Source organism: Ipomoea nil, unplaced genomic scaffold (genome assembly GCF_001879475.1).
Source record: "Ipomoea nil cultivar Tokyo-kokei standard unplaced genomic scaffold, Asagao_1.1 scaffold3030, whole genome shotgun sequence".
NCBI classification, from domain to species: Eukaryota; Viridiplantae; Streptophyta; class Magnoliopsida; order Solanales; family Convolvulaceae; genus Ipomoea; species Ipomoea nil.
The window spans coordinates 2,958,315-2,978,041 of NW_017619458.1; the positions used below are offsets into that span (position 1 = coordinate 2,958,315).

Here is a 19,727-nt window from a genome sequence, read left to right on the forward strand (position 1 = left end):
TAGATCTTGTTAGCCTGTGCAGTTATCGAGAGTGGTAACTGTGGCGGTGACATTCCCCTAGCTTAGTGATTTGGATTTTTATATCCTAGTTTACTTAATCATATCTTGATTAATCATGTTTAGATTACTTATTTTTGGGATCTAGAGTTTAGAAAAATGGGGTGTTACAGTAGCGTCTATGCACTATAGTACATATGGGTGTGTATTTATTTGTAGTGCGGTTTGCATTCAATGATGTGTTTGTCCACTAGTCAAATATGTGAATCATTGGAGTTTTTTATCCTTGTTTTTCTTGCTATTGGTGGTGGTGCATGATGTGTATGTATGTGAGCATTTCAATGTGAACGTGTGCGCAATTTAATATTAGAGCGTGCACAGTGCAATGTCCAAGTGTGCACAATGCAATGTAGAAGTGTGTGCAACATGCAATGGGCATGAGTGCACACAATTGCTCAAACCATACCATAACACTCCATTCTGTTTTCCTCTACATTATGTGTTTGTCTTGTTAAATTGAAGCACCAACATTAACAAAACAATTAGATTTTTTTATATTCAATAATAATATCAATAATTTGTTATTTAAATGAAATAGTTTAATACTCCGTAATATAAAAACTCACAAGGATACACTTACAATATTAAGGAGATGAGAACATCTCTTTATTTCCACAAGGATACACTTACAAGGCGGCCAAAGCCTGTGTCTCCTCTTCATTACAAATTCCATTATATATATATAACACAAATAAGCAAATTAAATCTCAAAGCCACAGTAACTTAAATTTCAAAGCAATCAACAAAAAGAGCAATGATATATGGCTTCAAAACTTTCTCAGGGTAAGTATAGCCATCTTGTCCTTTCATATATACCACCTCATCAATGCGAGCAAAGTTGAGAATGCGCATAAGAATCTCAGTGAAGATAGCTGGTGGAATTGGTTGAAGAATATCTTCATTGGTATCTTTCCAAGCATTTTCAGCTATTTCGTGAAACTTGTCCACTGCCTCTTTGTCAGATACACCATAATCATTCATGTAATAGTCAATCCCTGTTGTAATTGGTCTGTTTCTTTTCTCACGCTATGTAGGTCAACATTGATGGAACTTAATTATTAGAAAAATCAAATCATAAATAATATAGTATGCAGTGACTAAATTTATATATACCTTATAGGAAGCTATATCATTCACTACACGACCCAACATGGCATTTGCCTGAAGAATTCTAGGGTTTTGACTCGACCATTCAAACGCTTCTTTTGTAACAGATTTCATGCCAAGGAAAGAAGATGTGATGAGAAAGTAAAGAGTGCTACTAGGTAGACCATTTTTCAAATATTCAGCAACCGGTGGCTTGCATCCTTCAATAGACCACTTTAATTCAATGTTGTAAGCCCTCACAAGTTCCTTAATCTATTATCAAGAATGAAAGAAAAATTAGAACAAGAGTTAGTTTCATTTTTTGTCTTATATTTATGAGGGAAGCCCACTATTAGTCATTTAATATTAGAACATCCTAATTTGGTCATAGTATTATTATGGCATGATCATTTTTAGTCTATCATCAACAAAGTCGTTGAAATGTTATTAAATACAAAGACATTTCAATATTTTTTTTTTATACAAAGTAGGTTGAACCACTATATTTTTTATGTTTAATTTTTTATTTATTTTTTTGAAAAAAAACTTATAACTGAAGACACTAATGCCCTTTTATTTAACGATATTTAAAATGTTTTGTAGATAAAGGACAAAAAATGATTATGCTACAATAATACTAGAACTATAAGTGGATGCTTTGATAAAAAAAGGACCTAAGTGAACTACCGCATATAAATCTATAACAAAAAATGAAATTAACTCATTAAAACAACATCACAATTAAATGGCAATATATATAAAGAACAATATCATAATTTGTCTATTATAATAATAATAATAATAACAATAACAATAATAATAATAATAATAATAATAATAATAATAATAATAATAATAATGACATACTCGCTCTTTTGTGTAATAAAGAGCAAAAGATCTTCCTTCTTTTGATAGTTCTTTATCGAAATTCACATAAAGATCTATAAGAGCTTTATAGATTATCTTCATGTAATCTGGGAGATGGTTCAGTTGCCTTATGTCCCACCTAGTAAATAATTAACGTTTAATTAATTATATGATAATAAAGTAATATATATTATATTAGAGAGAAGATATTATATTGTGTGAAGGTGCATACTTTTGTATGGCACTGGTGAAATTCTCCAATTCATCAGCCAGACCAAAAGTATCATATGTGTCATCAAAAATAGAAGCCATCACTATAGATTTGGCGAGCATGAGTCGGGCCTTTGAATATTTTGCCTCAAAATATACTCCCACCGACCAAAAGTAACACTCGACAACCCTATCTCTTGCATATGGAAGTGTAGTAATAAAGTCCAACTCCTTCCACCACCTGAACAATTTGATGCAATTTTTTTATTGTAATATAAAAATTAGTAATATAACAATTGGATAAACAATTAAATACAACAAATCGCATAAATATAATTAAGTAATTACTCTCAATGGGATTCAATTATTAACATTTTGAGTCATTCGTCTTGGCCTCAAAACTCTTCACCAACAAGGCAATATAATGTTTTAAAGTTTGGTAAATGAAATAGTTAATTTAATTTAGTTATTTTATTACCTCTTTATTTCGCAGAGTTCTTGCTTGTGATACATCTGCAACAAATTAAAATCCATCTTTGCAAAACGAAGTAGAACATCATTCTTGGACTCATCTTCTTGATACACTCTGATGAAGTAGCTAATTTCTACTCTAGGGATGCCCTTGTGCAAGGGTTGCTCAAGTGCATGCCTCACTTGCTTTCCCAAAGTAGACTTTAGCTGTGGGCCAACAACCTCCAAATGATTCCGCGAAAAGGTATAAGCATCTTTTAAATTGTTGTCGTTATGCCCTATTACATGTGAAGCTTCGTATAAGTTCAGCAATCCTTCAATATTATTGGAAAGTGTGTCTTTGAATTTTCCATTTTCTTGAAAGTTTTCGAAAATTCCTGTAATAATTCACGAAATTAGTACCCATGCAAGTGAAGTAATATGGAATTGGATTTGATCAATAATGCCACCGCGCCTGTTTTAGCATCTATTTTCCAAATAACAGATGCCAATACTCTAATATTTATTGTCAACTTTATAATTGTGAAGCATGCATGCAAACACTATTACATGTATTACCTGAAGAGATGTTGTAGCCGTGTTGCCTTAGCAATCGAAACATAAGTGCACAAGTGCACAAATCATCTCCGACCTGAAAATTAGAATTATTGCCATTGTAAATCTCCTTCAACATCTCGTCAAGCTCTTCGTCAAAGTGATACGAAATGCCAAGACGTTCTATGGTGTCGATAAAGTTGAGCTTCTCGGCTAGCTTGGACATCCTAACACTTTTCAACATGCTCCTTACTTGTCTCTTCAGCACCTCAATCTCCTGAGCATACCTTTCTGCGACCTCATTATCGAATAGGAAGTGCTGGAATTCATTTCCCCACAGGCTTGGGGGGAAGTTTGTGAAGGGACGGACAACCTTCTTGCTTGTTGCCATTTCTAGGATTTAGCGTATAGTACTTGTTTTGTTTCTTGGTGGAGTAGTGCAAATTTGGAAGTTTGTTGCTAAAAATGCATTTCCTTAAAAAGGCAGGACTAAATGTTGTACACCACCTAACTGATTTTATCCTTTGCAATCTATTGGGACAGTAGTCACCATCCATCTGCCGTATTCCTACACCTACATGTATAGTATCATCCTCAATGTAAGTAAAAGATCTTGTCACCTAATCAAATAGTAACGAAGGCTTAAAATATTATTATTTGATATCTAATTCTTTGTTAATACTTCAAAGTTGTAACTATCGCATGGTACGTATATATATAATATAATTTAAATTGTTACTGAATTATTTTGTATAGATTTGGATGATTTTTTTTGTTGTAAGTTAAGGAATTATGATTGGTGTTCAATTTTGCTACTTTAAAATGCATATTTTGGCCAATTTTTTATAAGAATTGTTTTGCTATTTTTTATAAGAATTGTTTTGCTTTTTTTTAAATTGACCAATTATGTGATAAATTGTGTATGAAGGTGCAAAATAGGAACATATCAAGGTTTGAGGGCAAAAAGAGCAAAGTAAAGGGCAATTTGGACTCAAACTGGACAAAATAGGATGAAAGTCAGATGAAGCCATCACGCATGTGAAACATGGTGTGAGACAAAACTTCAGAACACCATGTCTACTATCACGAAGGTAATCACGCTCGTGAGGAGCTTCGTGAGATCAACTTCAAAGCGCCACTTTTGCTATCACACATGGGGGTGATGCTCGTGAGAGCATTCGTGAAGGGAATTTCAAAGATTGATTCAAGGCTGTCACGAGGCCTATCGTGCTCATGCTCATGAAAGCAAATGTTGATGTTGATTAAAGATTGATTTCATTTTCCAACTACAAGTTTAATTCGAATTAGATAAGTCAATCAAATTTCAATTCATTACAATATCAATTTATTACTTTGTGTTGCTATGGAATTTTCTTTTACTCTTGACACTATACTTGTTTTCATTGTGATAATGTGTGAGTAGTCTCCTTCACTACAAGAAAAATCACAAATCGCAATGGGACGTAATCCGTTATCGATTCGCGACAAAACGTGTTTCGTCGCGATTTTTCGACCAAAATGGTGATGAAAATTCAATTCCGTAACAATTTTTGGTGCAAAGTAAGAAAAAACCGAGGAAACTTTGGTGCCGACATTTTGGTGACAGATTTTACGATGGAATTAAGTTATGTCACAATAATGGCGACATAAAAGACAACAGCCGATGTTTCCGTCGCAATTTTATGTCGGAATTGGCGACTATAATCAATTCCATTGCGATGTTTGGCGCAAGGTGGGAAATATTCCCACATAATCTTTGCGCCAATGAATTAACAACGAAATCGCGACGTTTATTTTTTCCTTCGCAAAATGATAAGTGCCAAAGAAACCTATAATTAAGGGTCTCTAAGGGTGTGTTTTATGCTTGTTTGCTATCCTTTGTGCATGATTTATGGTTATTTAAGCTAAAATGTGCATTGTGCTATAAAATGCTACCACACTTTGTATTTATATGATTTTGGAAATGTTTAATTAAGCTCAAAAGGAGACATAGTGGCATATATCGGAGCATCACAAGTCAAAGAGCAAACCGGAGCCGAGTTGGGACCTATCCACACACGTGGAAGCACGCGTGGAAGTGGAACAGAAAGTTCCACGTGACCAGTCCACGCACGTGGAAGGGTGCGTGGAAGGGAAACAGAAATTCCTATGCACCCGACCCACGTGCCTGGGATGATTCGTGGGACAGCTTAAGTACACGGTCTACGCACGTGGACCGGGCGCGTGGAAGGGAGCACGGCAACATCTTTGGAAGTATAGATGGAGGGAAGCTATTTAAAGGCTGAGATTAGAATAGATATGGGACTTTTACATCATTTTCTGATTACTACACATTAGATAGCTTAGATTTTCACTCTGTAGGGTTCTTAGTTCTCTCTAGTCTCTCTCATTGTTATGACTCTTGAAGAAGAAGACTGACAACCTTCTATTCAAGGATCATTGTAGAAGCTTTCAAAATTTGCAATTCAATTTGGTACTCTTTTATTGCTTTTATAATTCATTTGATTGTTTGATTCATGATTGCAATGTTGAATTGTGTAGCTATGAGTGGCTAGAGTTCCTTTTAGAATTTGAATTGTGAAGTCTTGATCATGATGCTTATGTGATACTTAATTCTCAATTAGGTTAGGATGATTGCAATGTATATGAATCTTGTTGCCTTTGGGTGATTTGTATGCACTCTATGGAGTCCGGCCAATTCCTAGAGTTGTGCTAAGGAAGTGATCTAGGCAAGAGATTGCTAGATCACTTGGAGCTCCAATCCTTGGCAATTCCTAGCTTAATGAGCTGAGAGGCCTAGGATAGGAAGGTAGTGTAGGAAAGGTGTTTGATAAAAGGTTTCCTAGGTTCCTAGACCCCAAAGAGGTGTTTTAGTGCCAAGGAACAAGTCCTAGTAATTGCGAGGCGAAAGGACGTAGCAAACCTCCTAGGTTCTAGTCTTGGCTACACTCTATCCTAAAGCTAAAGATCCTACATGCATCATGAGAAAGACAAGCAATTCAATCCTATTTCATTTCAATTGATTTGCAATAATTGTGTACGTTTAGCATTCTTTTTAACCATACTACATCTCATTTTATGGTGCGTGACTATTACTCGATGCACATGAGCCTCTTTCCTTAATTTGACTTCTATCTAGCGTTTCCAAATTGTCATCCGAAGAGAACGATAAAACTCGGGTGTAAACCTAAATATTTTGACCCGGAGTAAAATCCGAAGGAACACAACATTGTCACAAAAATATTTAAATTTTAAATAAAGTTTATTTTCACTACAGAATAAGACAACATAATCAATTCCATTGCCAATATGTTGACACATTGGCATTAGAAAATTTGATACCCTACATGTTCGTCCGTCGCACTATGGTGATGGAATTAGTAACAGAAATTAATTCTGTTGTGATATTGGCACAAAGATAGATTTGACGTTTGAAGGTGACGATGGAACTTGCGATGATCGTTATTTCCATCGCTAAAATATTAAATTTTTAAATAATGTTATTTTTGCTACAGAATGAGACGACGGAATCTATTCTGTCGCCAATATGTTAACACATTGGCAATAGAAAATGTGACGCCAAACATCTTCGTCTCAATATGGCGATGAAATTGGCAACGGAAATTAATTTTTTTGCGATGTTTAGCGCAAATGAAGATTTGAGGTTTCAGGTTGGTGACGAAACATCAAAAGATCGTTCATTCCTTCGGGAAAATATTTAATTTTCTAAGTAAAATTTATTTTGGTAACAGAATGGGTCGATGAAAGCAATTCTGTCACCAATATGTTTACACAATGGCAACAGAAAATGCAATGCACTACGTGTCCCTCGCGTTAAGGCGTTGGAATTGGCAACAAAAATTAAGTATGTTGCGATGTTTGTTGCAAAGAGATATTTGACATTTGAGGTTGGCGAGTGGCGACGGAGCTTGCGTCAATTGTTCTTTCTGTCGCTAGAATATTTTAATTTTTTAAGTAAAGTTTATAATTTTTCAAAAGTCAAATTTTAAATTTTAAATTGCATATGAATTCATATGTTATAACTAAATTGCAAAACTCTTTAATAACTACTTTACCTGTCTTACTTCCCTTTTTAGTTTGTTCCAAAATAGTGTCTTCTTTCAAAAATTGAAAGGCATATAGGCATGAACTAGAGCATCCCAAGAAAAGAGCAAAGCGGAGTCTTTCAAGAGGACACATCCATAATCGTGGAGCGCTGGTGGATAGAAAACATGATCGTTCAACGACGAGATCCACGATCGTGGAGCCTTCGTGGTTGGAGAACAGAAAGGTTCCACGAGCAAGATCCACGCTCGTGGAGAGGAACGTCAGATGGTTTAAGTGCGTGATCCACGAGCGTGGCACGCTCGTGGATGGCTTGTAGATGCAAGGAACCGCAGAAATTCAAGTGTATTTTTTATGGAAAAGCTATTTAAGCCTAGATTAGATAGTTTAGTGACATCATACATCATTTACATCATTTTTCTATTTGACACAACTTAGTTCAAGCTAGGTTTTTCTCTCTCTAGCCTCTCACACATTGGATTGAAGATCTTCTTGGTGAAGGAAGCTTGACACACTTCCTCAATCTTGGAGACAATTGTAGATTGAATCTCTATTACAATCAAGTTTGGTATTTCTTTACTTGCTTTCCTTCAATTGTTTTGCTTAGTTGATCATTGATGCATTGATGATTCTCAAAGCTATAATGAGTGGCTAGATCTATATTAGGAATTGAATTGTTATTCTATTGCATGATGCTAGTGTGAAATGTAATTCATAATTAGATTGTGCATTGCAATTGTGAATGATGTGCATTCCAAGCCAATTTGTATTTCTTTGCTTTAAGTTTCGAGAGGCCTAAGTTAGAAATGAGGTGAAGACCAAGTGTTTGATAAAATGCTTCTTAGGATCATAGTCACTTAAACGAGTTCGATACCAAGAAGAGACTTAGTAGACCAAGAGGTGAAAGGCATTTGTAAAGCCTCACTTGAATCACTCAATTGCAATGTCACAACCTTGACTCAAGACACTAGAAGCATCATGTGATAGATCAACAATTCCATTCCTAGCTTTCTTTAATTGCATTCATCTACTTGCTTTTATTCTTGATCTCTACAACGTCAAACTTCTTGCACACAAAGCTTGCGTGAACATGTGTGTGATTAGCGTGAATCGTATTCCTTAGCTCAAAACGATTTAACACTTCCAAATTTGTCATCCTTTGAGAACAATTAAAACTCAGGATTGCAACTCCTATCTTTTGACCTCTTGTCACTAATCAGTATTGCATTAAGAAGATTTAATTTATTTTAATATAAAAAACAATGTATAACCATATTCATCTTTACTACACTACTTGCCCATCTGTGCTAGATGAAGTAGAAGAGCTTAGAGACCCTGGCCGAATTTTTGAGTAACTGGAAGAGGGAGGTGATGGGGGTCTCAGACTTCAAAGGCAAATAAGTCTTCCCAATATTCACCAATGCTTTGAGGTTAGGCGCATTCCACCGCGACCTCAACTAGTACCCGCCCAAAACCTACTCTAGTTAATGGACCAGGCAGCTAGATTCACAAACTTTGAGGTGGCAGAGAAGAGGAAAAAAGATGAGGAGGGGGAGAGGTTGGAAGGATAAAGCATCTCAGGTCCCAGAGGACCACCATGCACCATGACCACCACGCCGTGAGCATGCTGAGGGGCCTATTAGATTGGCTCTCCTGCAATACCTGACCCCACTGACATGACCCGTAAGCACTATCTTTAGACAACGCGGAGGACATGGGATCGGAATCATAGAATACCCTGGTGAATGCATGAAGATATCCCCAATGGTAAGCCTTGAAAAATATTTCTGGTTCCACCACCAAACGAAACATGACATAGATGAGTTCATGCTCCTCAAGCGTCAGATCGAGAAGCTCATCCAGCAGGGCTACCTTGGGTAATTCGTGAAAAGACCTCGACAATGGCAAGGTCCAACCAACGTATGGAAGAAGGCTGGTGGCTCCGGGCCATCCACCTCTGGATCATGCAAGAGAGAGCTCAATTAGCTCACTGAGGAGGAAGAAAAAGACCTAGACAATCCACACCCGTAGAAGTAAGCTATTCATGTCATCTTCAGTTGACCAGACATGAGTTTGTACGACAGTTAATTACTAGCGAGGTAATCACAATGAAATATGTGAAATCTGAGAGGAATATTGTAGATCCTCTCACAAAAGGTTTAAACCAAAAGGCCATCATTGAAACACCAAGGAAATGGGTTTAAAACATGTGAGGTAAGGAATTCATGATGGATACTGTACTACTAAGGTGGTCAAACAAAATCATGGAAAGACTTACACCTAACTTGTGAAATAAATGGTCATAAATCACTCTGTAGCATGAAATGGGTGGTCTATGTTGAGATAGACTTGACAGAGCTGAAGTCAATAATGAGATAGACTTGACGAATTTGAAACGTATATACCGAGGTAGACATGACGGGAGTTTGTAAAAGTTGATGTATGCATTAGAGTTCAAAATTTCTCTGACTAATGAGTTCAAGACTTATTTCACTCTTGGAAAGAAAATTAGTCAATGTCACTACATGTTAGTTCAAGATTTCATTCACTAACATTAAGGTCAACTTTTTGAATTGCTCAGACATGCCTTTAATGAACCTTTCTTTGGAATGGGTTGGGAATTGTTGGAGACCATTCAAACAGAAAGCTTTCAGAATATGCATGTGCTTTCCCTAATATTCTTGATCATCATTCAACGTGTAGGTTTGTTACACCAACGTGCCATGCTCTTCACTTCTCTCCAATCTTTGCGAGATCGAGTTTATGGCCAACATAACATTTGCTGATCAATCCTATAAATTCATGCATTCTCTTCTCACAAAAACACACTAGCAATACAAAGCTTTCTTCTTTCTCCTTCTTTCGTAGCTTTTATAGTCTGAGCACGTACAACATTAAAATCTGTGTTGCCTGTCGAAAGCTTGCTATCCCGTCACCAGAAACCTGCAAACCAGCCTACATTTTTCCATCTACATATATACTGTTTTCGTCCCTATTATTACGTGATTAGTGGAGCAAAAGCAAATTTCACAATAGTCAGATGATTCAAGCCCTAGAAAAAAGTGGCGTTCTTAGGTAATTTACATGCCCCTTCTCTGGAATTTATGAGGAAGATGTTATTGAATTTTATCTAAATTCATCTGTTAGAAGTTCATTTATTGTGTCTTATGTGAGTGGAACTTGTGTTGAAATTACTCAAAATGATTTAAGAGATATCTTCGAACTGCATGAATCTGATCTGGAAGTAGAAGACCATGCTTTTAGTCATCACGAATGAAATTGCACCGTGAAACTTGAAAAACAATAAGCAATGTATTTTTACTTGTTAATTAAGTTATGCACTAGTTACATTCATTAATTAAACTTGTTTAAGCAAATGTAAATAATGAAAGCTGAAAGCATAAAAGAATGTAAAAACACAAAGGAATTGCTACGCAATTCGGAGCTCTTTCTCCTACGTCTGCGGGGCAACCCACGTCTGCCCAATCCACTATAGATGCTCACCAAAAGGCGTATTACAAGAGGTAAATACAGATGGCCTCCAGCCTTTACCACTACCACTCTTTCTAACACCTATCCAGGATTGACACACGAATACTCGAACAATCTTCACCAGATGCTTCAGCAGTACCACGTACTGATCATGTAGTACAGATTAAATATTCTTAAGAATTAAATAATAAAACACATTAAAATGGAAAGCTTTGTAAATCAGATGTGCGCTCTTGAATATTAATCTCAAAGTTGGCAATCTTCTTCTTTCGAACAGCTTCCTTAAATACTAGATGATAAGCCTCATTAGTGATCATTAATCATAGCCTTCATTTGTTCGAATGATTCACAGCCACATCTTTTGTTTTCTTTGAAAACTTCATGCGTTGCTGACTTCTTCATTTATCAATGCATCCCATCCACATACTTAGATATCACATGGTCCAAAATAGAATAAATTCTAACATCTCTAATTTATTGCTTAATTAAAAACTAATAAAACTATTACTAAATAAAATAGCCAATAAGTTTAATGTGTAAATAATTTTACACTTACAATCTCCCCCTTTGGCATTTTATTTGGTAAAACTTAAGTATCAAATACTTTGGGAAAAACTTGAGAATCAATTTAATTTTATTAATAGCCCTTAGTATAGGTATTTGACAAGACAAAGATAATAATAAAAATTAGACTTAATTTCTTTTTGGACCATTTGTGAATAGTGTACCTGATTAAAAAGAACTCATAGCCGTGGATTGCACATAGTAGGAACGAATTCACCTTGTCCATGTGAGTAGTAGTAGCATCCCATACACAATGTCATCAAGTGCACAAAAAAAGGATTATTACCCCCCCCCCCCCCCCCCTAACATAATACTCCTATTTTTTTCATAAAAGATAGTCCAAATCTTCCAATAATATAGGATAAAACTTCCAATAATGTATCACTTCATAATGATTCAAAATTATACCACTCCATAATGATCCCAATAATTTCCATAATAATCCCAAAGTTAACAGAAACTTAAGGTGATGATTATAAAATGAGACCCCAGAGTTTATGATGAGCCAAATAAAACTATAACCAAACGAGATAATCCAAAATCTGAGAAATTCCAGTAAGAGAATCCAATGCATCATACAGCCAAATAAAGGCTTTATATTTGGCGAGAGATTAATAACCATAAACTTCATAATCGGAGGCTGATATAATAGCAAGAGATTTACCAAAAGAAGATTACCATAAGAGTAGTAGTACCAAAAAGAATACCATATGCAGCAGTCATAGTCAAGCCAATACCTAAACCATATTAACTACTACTTCCCCTTTCTTACTTACCCCTTTATTCCAACAAAAACAACCAGAACATACCAAACAAAAATTCGAACAATTTTATCAAAGCAATTTTAACAAATAACATATACGCACAAGTCAAGTTGGAGCAGATTAAGTAGATAAAACATACCAAGTAACAAACGTATTCAAGCACAAATTCGTATCAAATAACACAAAAAGCACACAATTGGGTCACTCAAAAGGACAGATTGGTAAATAAGACAGTAAGCACATTCAGGTAAAGCACATTTACGCACAGATTCATATAAAGCAAAGTCAAGCACAGATTCATACCAGATAGCACGGTAAAACACACAAACAAAACAAGCACGGTTATGAAAAGCATATTCAGCCAGAGATTAAAATAGATCAAAATCAGGCACAGATGCATATAAATCAACTTCAGACAAGAATTCATAACAGTTTAGCACAATTAAGTACACAAGAAAACACCGATACGGTCATGACTGGACCAACAGAACACATTCACATATTGTACAAATATTAAACAAAATGCATCAAATTTTCATTCAAATAACCATAGAGAATTCAAAAGATGCAACACAAGAAACACCAATAAAGTAACCTCAGAAAAAATAGGTTTAAAAGCACTCACAACAACACAAGTAGAACATTTAGTAACACATAGAAAATAGTCAAGAACAACACTCAAAGAATCAATCTGCAATTTTGAGTAGTAGGTAATGAAAAGAACTAATTGCGAGAAAAAAAATGGAATAGAGGACAAATCAATCATAGAGAGACACACCCACAAAAAACGACATAGATGCAATGTAAGAGCATGTAGGAACAGACCCATTAATTCAAAAGATAAATTCCCTTATCCTGAAAAAGATTATATCACAGATGCAGAATATTACACTGGAAAAGATGAAGAATCTCAAGATTTTGATGAATGCAAGGATATTGAAGTAGATGGCACCAAATTAGGTAAAAGAACACATAAAACTCAGCTTTAGATATAGGAAAATTTGTAGGTAATTCACAAGACACATTAGACAAATACACCCAAAAAAAAACATTCAAGGAATTATCAAAAGGAATTAGAGAGTGATGAACCTGTAAACTTTATCACCAACGATGATGGAAAAATTAATTTTGAAGATGGGTGATCTATTGTGGATGCGTGTTGGAATGTCAATGTCATCTCGATCGTTGTCTGATTCTGACTCTGGTTCAGGTTCTGGTTGATTAGATATGGGCGATGAGGTAGATGGCTCAGGATCTGGTTTCGAAGAACCAGCGTCAGGGGATTTAGGGCGGTTAGCTTAAGGATCTGTCACTGAGTCAGGTTGAGTAACTTCGATAATCTCATGTGGTTGATCATCGATTACGAGAAAGATTCCTTCTTCACTTTTTGGTTCAAATTTTGAGACTGGATTCCTATCTTTCAATATAAAACATCGTGAGCCGAAAATGTGAAAATATGTAATGTTCGGCTTTTTACCTTTCCATAATTCGTATGGTGTTTGTGTTGTGCCTGGACGAAGGTAGACTCGGTTGATGATGTGACATGCTGTGTTTACAGCCTCTGCCCAGAACTTTTGTGGTAATCCTTTGGCGTTTAATAAAACCCTTCCCATTTGCTGAGGAGTCTTTGGAGCTGAATACTCATGAGTGATTCCTGATTGGTTATAGAAGTCATTGAACAGCTTGTTTTTGAAATCTCTGCCGTGATCACTTCGGATTCGAACAATGGATTCATTTCTTTCCTTTTGGAGTTTTAATCCCAGTGTTTTGAATGCTTCAGGTGCTTCAGATTTTTCCCTGAGAAAGATTACCCACGAAAAACGTGAAAAGTCATTGACACATACCAGTATGTATTTCTTACCTCCGAAGCTTTTTGTTTGAGTTGGACAAACGAGATCCATGTGGATCAATTCTAGGCACCGACTTGTGTTTATGGTATGTTGAGCTGGATGAGATTATTTGGTTTGCTTCCCATCTTGACAGGCACTGCAGATAGTTGACTCGACTTTCATCTTGGGTAAACCACGAACACCTTCTACTTTTACAAGTTTATCAAGGAGTCTATAACTTAGATGATCTTTTTTTTTTTGATGCCATAGCTCGGCTTCATTCATGCTGGTCCTGCAACAAAAGATATGTTAGTTAGAATATAGCAATTGTCAGTTGACCTTTTTACCTTCCATAACACATTGATTTATTTTGTCCATCACACTGCAGCTATTTTTAGTGAAACATACGTTCCAGTTTTGGTCGCATAATTGACTTATGGTGATAAGATTAGCGTGAAGACCACGGATAAGGAACACTTTGTCCAGTTTTGGCAAACCAGCTACATTTAGAGTGCCTACGCCAGTCACCTGACCTTTGACACCATCACCAAAGGTAACTTCACCTTTACTGGTATTTACATTGTTCAGAAATTTGACATTCCCTGTCATGTGACGGGAACACCCGCTGTCAAAGTACCATTTCTCTTCCCTTCCTGCACTTTTAGTGTGAAACGAAACAAACGAAATATAATCAGTCTTTTTAACCCAAATTTGTTTTGTGAAGGGTTGTATGTTCTTGTGCCTGAACTTCTCTATTCTTTGATCCTTGTAGAAGTAGTAGCATTCAGGACTGGTATGACCGCGTAACCTGCAATAGTGGCAAACAGGATTATATAGTTTATAATGTATCTTATTTGCGCTTACTTTACCATAGGAGTGTTTTATAGTGCTGGATTCAGGGATGTCATCTGGATCAGGTCCGGACGCTTTGACAAATACGGTCTTATCTTTGGAGTTACTTCCAGTGAAGCCCAAGCCAAATTTTGCAGAAGTTTTTCTCCCGGAATCAAGAATTTTATCAAGTGTTGAAGTGGTATCCATCATTTGGATTTGTCGTTTGTAGGTGCTGAGCTCCTATTTCAAGGTCTCTACTTCTTGCTGGAGTTTAGCTTCTCGGTCAGTTGCCTCCTTAAGTAGTACACTGCCAGTTTGTACTTCGTTTTGTAGTCTTTCCTCTCGATCAGCTGCTTCTTTAAGTAAGACATTCCCATCACCTACTTGAGTTTGATATACTTTATTAGCATTGGTTACAATTTCTATCTCACTAGCTAGTTTGCAGTTCAATTTTCGTAAGGCTTCCCATTTGGGATACAACTTATTAAACTCAGCTTCAAAAGATAAAGCATTTAGTTCCACATCTTCTGCAGAGACATATTCACCACCTTCTGAGTCTTCAATGGGTTCTGAACAGCCAGTAACTCGTGCCGTAAATGCAACAAAGTTACCTGAGATTTCTTCGACATCCGATCCAGTTGTTTCAACGTCAGGCTCGTCATCACTCCAGGTAATAGCTGACATAGATTTTTTGCGTCGAAGATAGGTAGCACACTAAGCTTGTACATGTCCAAAGCCCTCGCACTCATAACACTTGATTCCTTTATTGTTGGATCTTTCTTTGGACTGTCCTGGACGTGAGACAGACTGTTTGAAGTTTGACGCCTCTGTCCTAGGCGCAGTTTTGGACGACGTTGCTCCCCTTTGTGAATTTCTGTTGCGTGTGTTTTTGGATACCTGTTTCAAAATTTTTGAAAACTGTTTAGTCAAGAACACAACTGTATCATCACTAGTTTCATCTGAATCGGATACAACATTATTTTCTTCAGCGGCAAATGCAACATTTTTTTGTTTTTTCGTATGATTAGTTAAGATTTCCATTTCATATGTTTTAAGATTTCCCATTAACTGAGTAACCGATTTATTCTCCCAGTCATCATGCTCTTGGATGGCTGTGACTTTCATTCGAAACCTGGGAGGTAGAGATCTTAGTATTTTCTTAACAAGCTTTGCTTGCGAGAATGGTTCACCAAGGACCATTGCGCGATTCGCCAATTCCTGTACGCGTGTGTGAAAGTCGATGATTGTCTCATCCTCATTCATGTGAAGCTCTTCGAATTCTGACTGGACCAGCTGCAGCTTTGATTGTTTTACCGATGTAGTTCCTTCGTAAGTTGACTCAAGAGCTTCCCAAACACCTTTAGCTGAAGGAATACCTGCAACAATTGAAAACTGACTTTCATGCATAAGAGAATAAATTGTGTCTAAGGCCTTATCATTGTTTCCAGCGCTGGTTATCTCAGCTTGAGACCACTCGGTTTCAGGTTTGGCTACTTGTGTTCCGTCAGTGCTAGAGCTGGCTTTGGTCGGATGAGTCCAACCTGTTACCACAGATCGCCATACTGCTTCACCTTGATCTTTTAGGTGTGTACGTGTACGAGCTTTCCAATAGGCGTAGTTGTCGCCAATCAGCTGGGCAAGAATTTTAACACGATCCATTCTGTAACACTCAACAACCCGTGAGATTGAACAAATTAACAGAATAAAGAAAAACAATAAAAGCCGCTGAAAGATTGAGTTCAAGATACACGGAATAGCCAGATTGACAGACTAATAAATTAAGTCTGCAGGCTCTGATAACAATTGAAATTGCACTGTGAAACTTGAAAAACAATAAGCAATGTATTTTTACTTGTTAATTAAGTTATGCACTAGTTACGTTCATTAATTAAACTTGTTTAAGCAAATGTAAATAATGAAAGCTGTAAGTATAAAAGAATGTAAAAACACAAAGGAATTGTTACGCAGTTCGGAGCTCCTTCTCCTACGTCTGCGGGGCAACCCGCGTCTGCCCAATACACTATAGATGTTCACCAAAAGGAGTATTACAAGAGGTAAATACAGATGGCCTCCAGCCTTTACCACTACCACTCTTTCTAACACTTATCCAGGATTGACACACGAATACCCGAACAATCTTCACCAGATGCTTCAGTAGTACCACGTACTGATCATGTAGTACAGATTAAATATTCTTACGTACAGATTAAATATTCTTAAGAATTAAATAATAAAACACATTAAAATGGAAAGCTTTGTAAATCAGATGTGCGCTCTTGAATATTAATCTCAAAGTTGGCAATCTTCTTCTTTCGAACAGCTTCCTTAAATACTAGATGATAAGCCTCATTAGTGATCCTTAATCATAGCCTTCATTTGTTCGAATGATTCACAGCCACATCTTTTGTTTTCTTTGAAAACTTCATGCGTTGCTGACTTCTTCATTTATCAATGCATCCCATCCACATACTTAGATATCACATGGTCCAAAATAGAATAAATTCTAACATCTCTAATTGATTGTTAATTAAAAACTAATAAAACTATTACTAAATAAAATAGCCAATAAGTTTAATGTGTAAATAATTTTACACTTACAATGAATTTTGGGATTTAATTAGAGGATAAAGAACTTCAGAAATTCCAAGACACTTACTGGTTTAAAAGGTCTTGGAAATGGGAGTATGAAAAATTACTTGATATAGTGTATAAGTGCCCGGAGTGTAGGCTTGCTACTTTAGGTGAGATTAAGCCACATAAAATTGCTATAATGGTTGGTGTATTGGAGGGAATATGGTTCAACTCGGCAGGCTATGGCCCTGTTTGGTAAAAAATTGGCCTATAGGCCAATTTTGGTTTATTTGACCATTATTAATTGTTTAATTTAGTTAAAATATCAATATAAATGTTTGGTTAATTAGCTTTTTGCAACTTCAAAAGGCTAAAATTTAAAAAGCGCGTTGCTCGAAGCAACTTTTTCAATTAACTTTTTGAGAAAAGAAATTATACCAAACAGCTATCAGATAATAGCTAATTTACCAAACACTTTTCTACAATCAACTAATGTTATCAACTATTTATACCTTCTAATTAACACAGTCAGCTAACAGCTAACAGCCATTTTACCAAACAGGGCCTATGTGTTTAAGAAGTTGGTGAATTTTTGTAAAGATGTCACACCTCTAGTAGAGAAGATGCAAGAACATTATTGCTAGTTACAAATATTTGTTTAGAAACCCTAAAACACTTGGGAAAAGGTAACAAAAATATGTGTCTATTAGTAGAAGGACCATGAGCTCCAATACCCCTCTTGTTAAAATTGTTCAAGATAAGAGAAGAAAACTAGCTGGGAGGAAAACTGTACAGTTGCTGAGGAATTTGGATCAAATGAATTGAACCACCATTGATGATTAGAGGAATTGAGAATGAAGAAGTTGTGAGCTCAGCCATGAATATCTGCAAGATATATTAAATATAATATATTTAATATAATATATATATTAAATATATCTTACATTTGGTATCAGAGCCAGTCAACCTTTCAACCCCGAAATATTTCCCGTAGTGAAATATGGCAACAAATTTCAATATTGTATGGTCGGGTCCCAAATTGGACGGGAAACTCGATTACAATTATTGGAAAATTATGATGTCCACACATCTGCAAGCTCAAAATCTTTGGAGCTTTGTTGATCCCGGTCTACAAGAAGGAGCTGAAGCAGGCGTTATACGGCGAGATAAATTGGCCTTGGGTCAGATTCACCAAGGTGTTCATTATTTCATTTTTGGGCAATTAGCTCGTGCTCAAACAGCAAAACAAGCTTAGGACATCTTAAAGATGTCACACAAAGGAGTTGATCGGGCGCAGAAGTCTAAGTTGCAGTCATTGAGAAGGTTGTACGATAATTGTGAGATGACCTCTACAGAAACAGTAGATACGTATTTCACTCGTCTTATGGATATGGTGATTAAGATGAGGTTATACGGAGATACGATTGAAGATGGTGCAGTGGTTGAAAAAGTTCTTCGAACTATGCCGATGAAGTATGACCATGTGGTGGCTTCAATAACAGAGTCACACAAAACCGAGCTCTTATCAATTGCAGAGCTGAAAGGTATGGTAGAAAGTCATATTGACAGAATTGCGTCAAAATCGGAACCACTAGCTGAAGAAGCTTTGAAGAGTCAAGTCACCCTTAAAGTGACTGACATTAATCAAAGAGGTGGAGGATCTAGTAGAGGTCGTGGAAGAGGAAGAGGAGTTTCTAGTGGAAGAGGTCGTGGTAACTTCAACCAAGGAGGAGGACGTGGTAACTCCAACCAAGGAAGAGGTGGAGGTAATACCAAACAAGGTAAATTTCCATTTCATTGCTACAATTGTGGCAAGTATGGGCACAAAATTGCAGATTGTTGGTATAATGAGGACAACAATCGTGGAAATCAAGCAAACATTGCTGAAAACACTGCTAAAAAGTCTGGTGAGAGTTCTGAAACTTTACTTTTAGCCAGCGATAGTTTTTCTGCAGATAAAAACATATGGTTCTTGGATACTGGGTGTAGTAACCATATGTGTGGGAAGAAAGAATTGTTTTCTGAACTAGATGAATCAGTCCGGTCTGAAGTGACATTTGGCAATAAGTCAAAGGTGCCAATTTTGGGAAAATGTAAAATCTCTATTCAGTTGAAGGATGGTACTCACAATGTTATATCCGATGTGTTCTATGTTCCTGAACTACACCAAAATTTGTTGAGTATGGGACAATTGTCAGAAAAAGGATATAAGATAGATATTCCTCAGGGGTGTTGTACCATTGCTGATGCTAAAGGAGTTTTGATTGCAAAGGTTAATATGTCTCGAAATCGACTATTTCCTTTGAAAATTAAGCATACTCTCCTTGCTTGCTTTAATTCTGAAATTTGTGATGAAAATTGGTTATGGCATATGCGATTTGGG

The 19,727-nt window shown here is 36.3% G+C and overlaps 1 protein-coding gene across 1 annotated transcript; it reads right to left on the minus strand.

Annotated features, from left to right (window-relative positions):
* Positions 1 to 612: 612 nt before the first annotated feature.
* On the minus strand, positions 613 to 3,678 carry LOC109163681 (vetispiradiene synthase 3-like). Its single transcript, XM_019312440.1, has 6 exons — positions 3,250 to 3,678; positions 2,699 to 3,068; positions 2,243 to 2,461; positions 2,011 to 2,149; positions 1,171 to 1,416; positions 613 to 1,083 (listed from the first exon to the last, which is right to left on the minus strand). The coding sequence occupies exons 1-6, from the start codon at positions 3,614 to 3,616 to the stop codon at positions 781 to 783; spliced, it is 1,644 nt and encodes a 547-aa protein (XP_019167985.1). The 5' UTR covers positions 3,617 to 3,678; the 3' UTR covers positions 613 to 780.
* Positions 3,679 to 19,727: the final 16,049 nt, after the last annotated feature.

Excerpts from the sequence above, each read along its gene's own strand:
- LOC109163681 (XM_019312440.1), bottom strand. The coding sequence starts at position 3,616 with ATGGCAACAAGCAAGAAGGTTGTCCGTCCCTTCACAAACTTCCCCCCA. Across the intron at positions 3,069-3,249 it reads CGGCTACAACATCTCTTCAG|GAATTTTCGAAAACTTTCAA; the intron begins GTAATACATGTA and ends GAATTATTACAG. Across the intron at positions 1,417-2,010 it reads TTTATTACACAAAAGAGCGA|ATTAAGGAACTTGTGAGGGC; the intron begins GTATGTCATTAT and ends TCTTGATAATAG.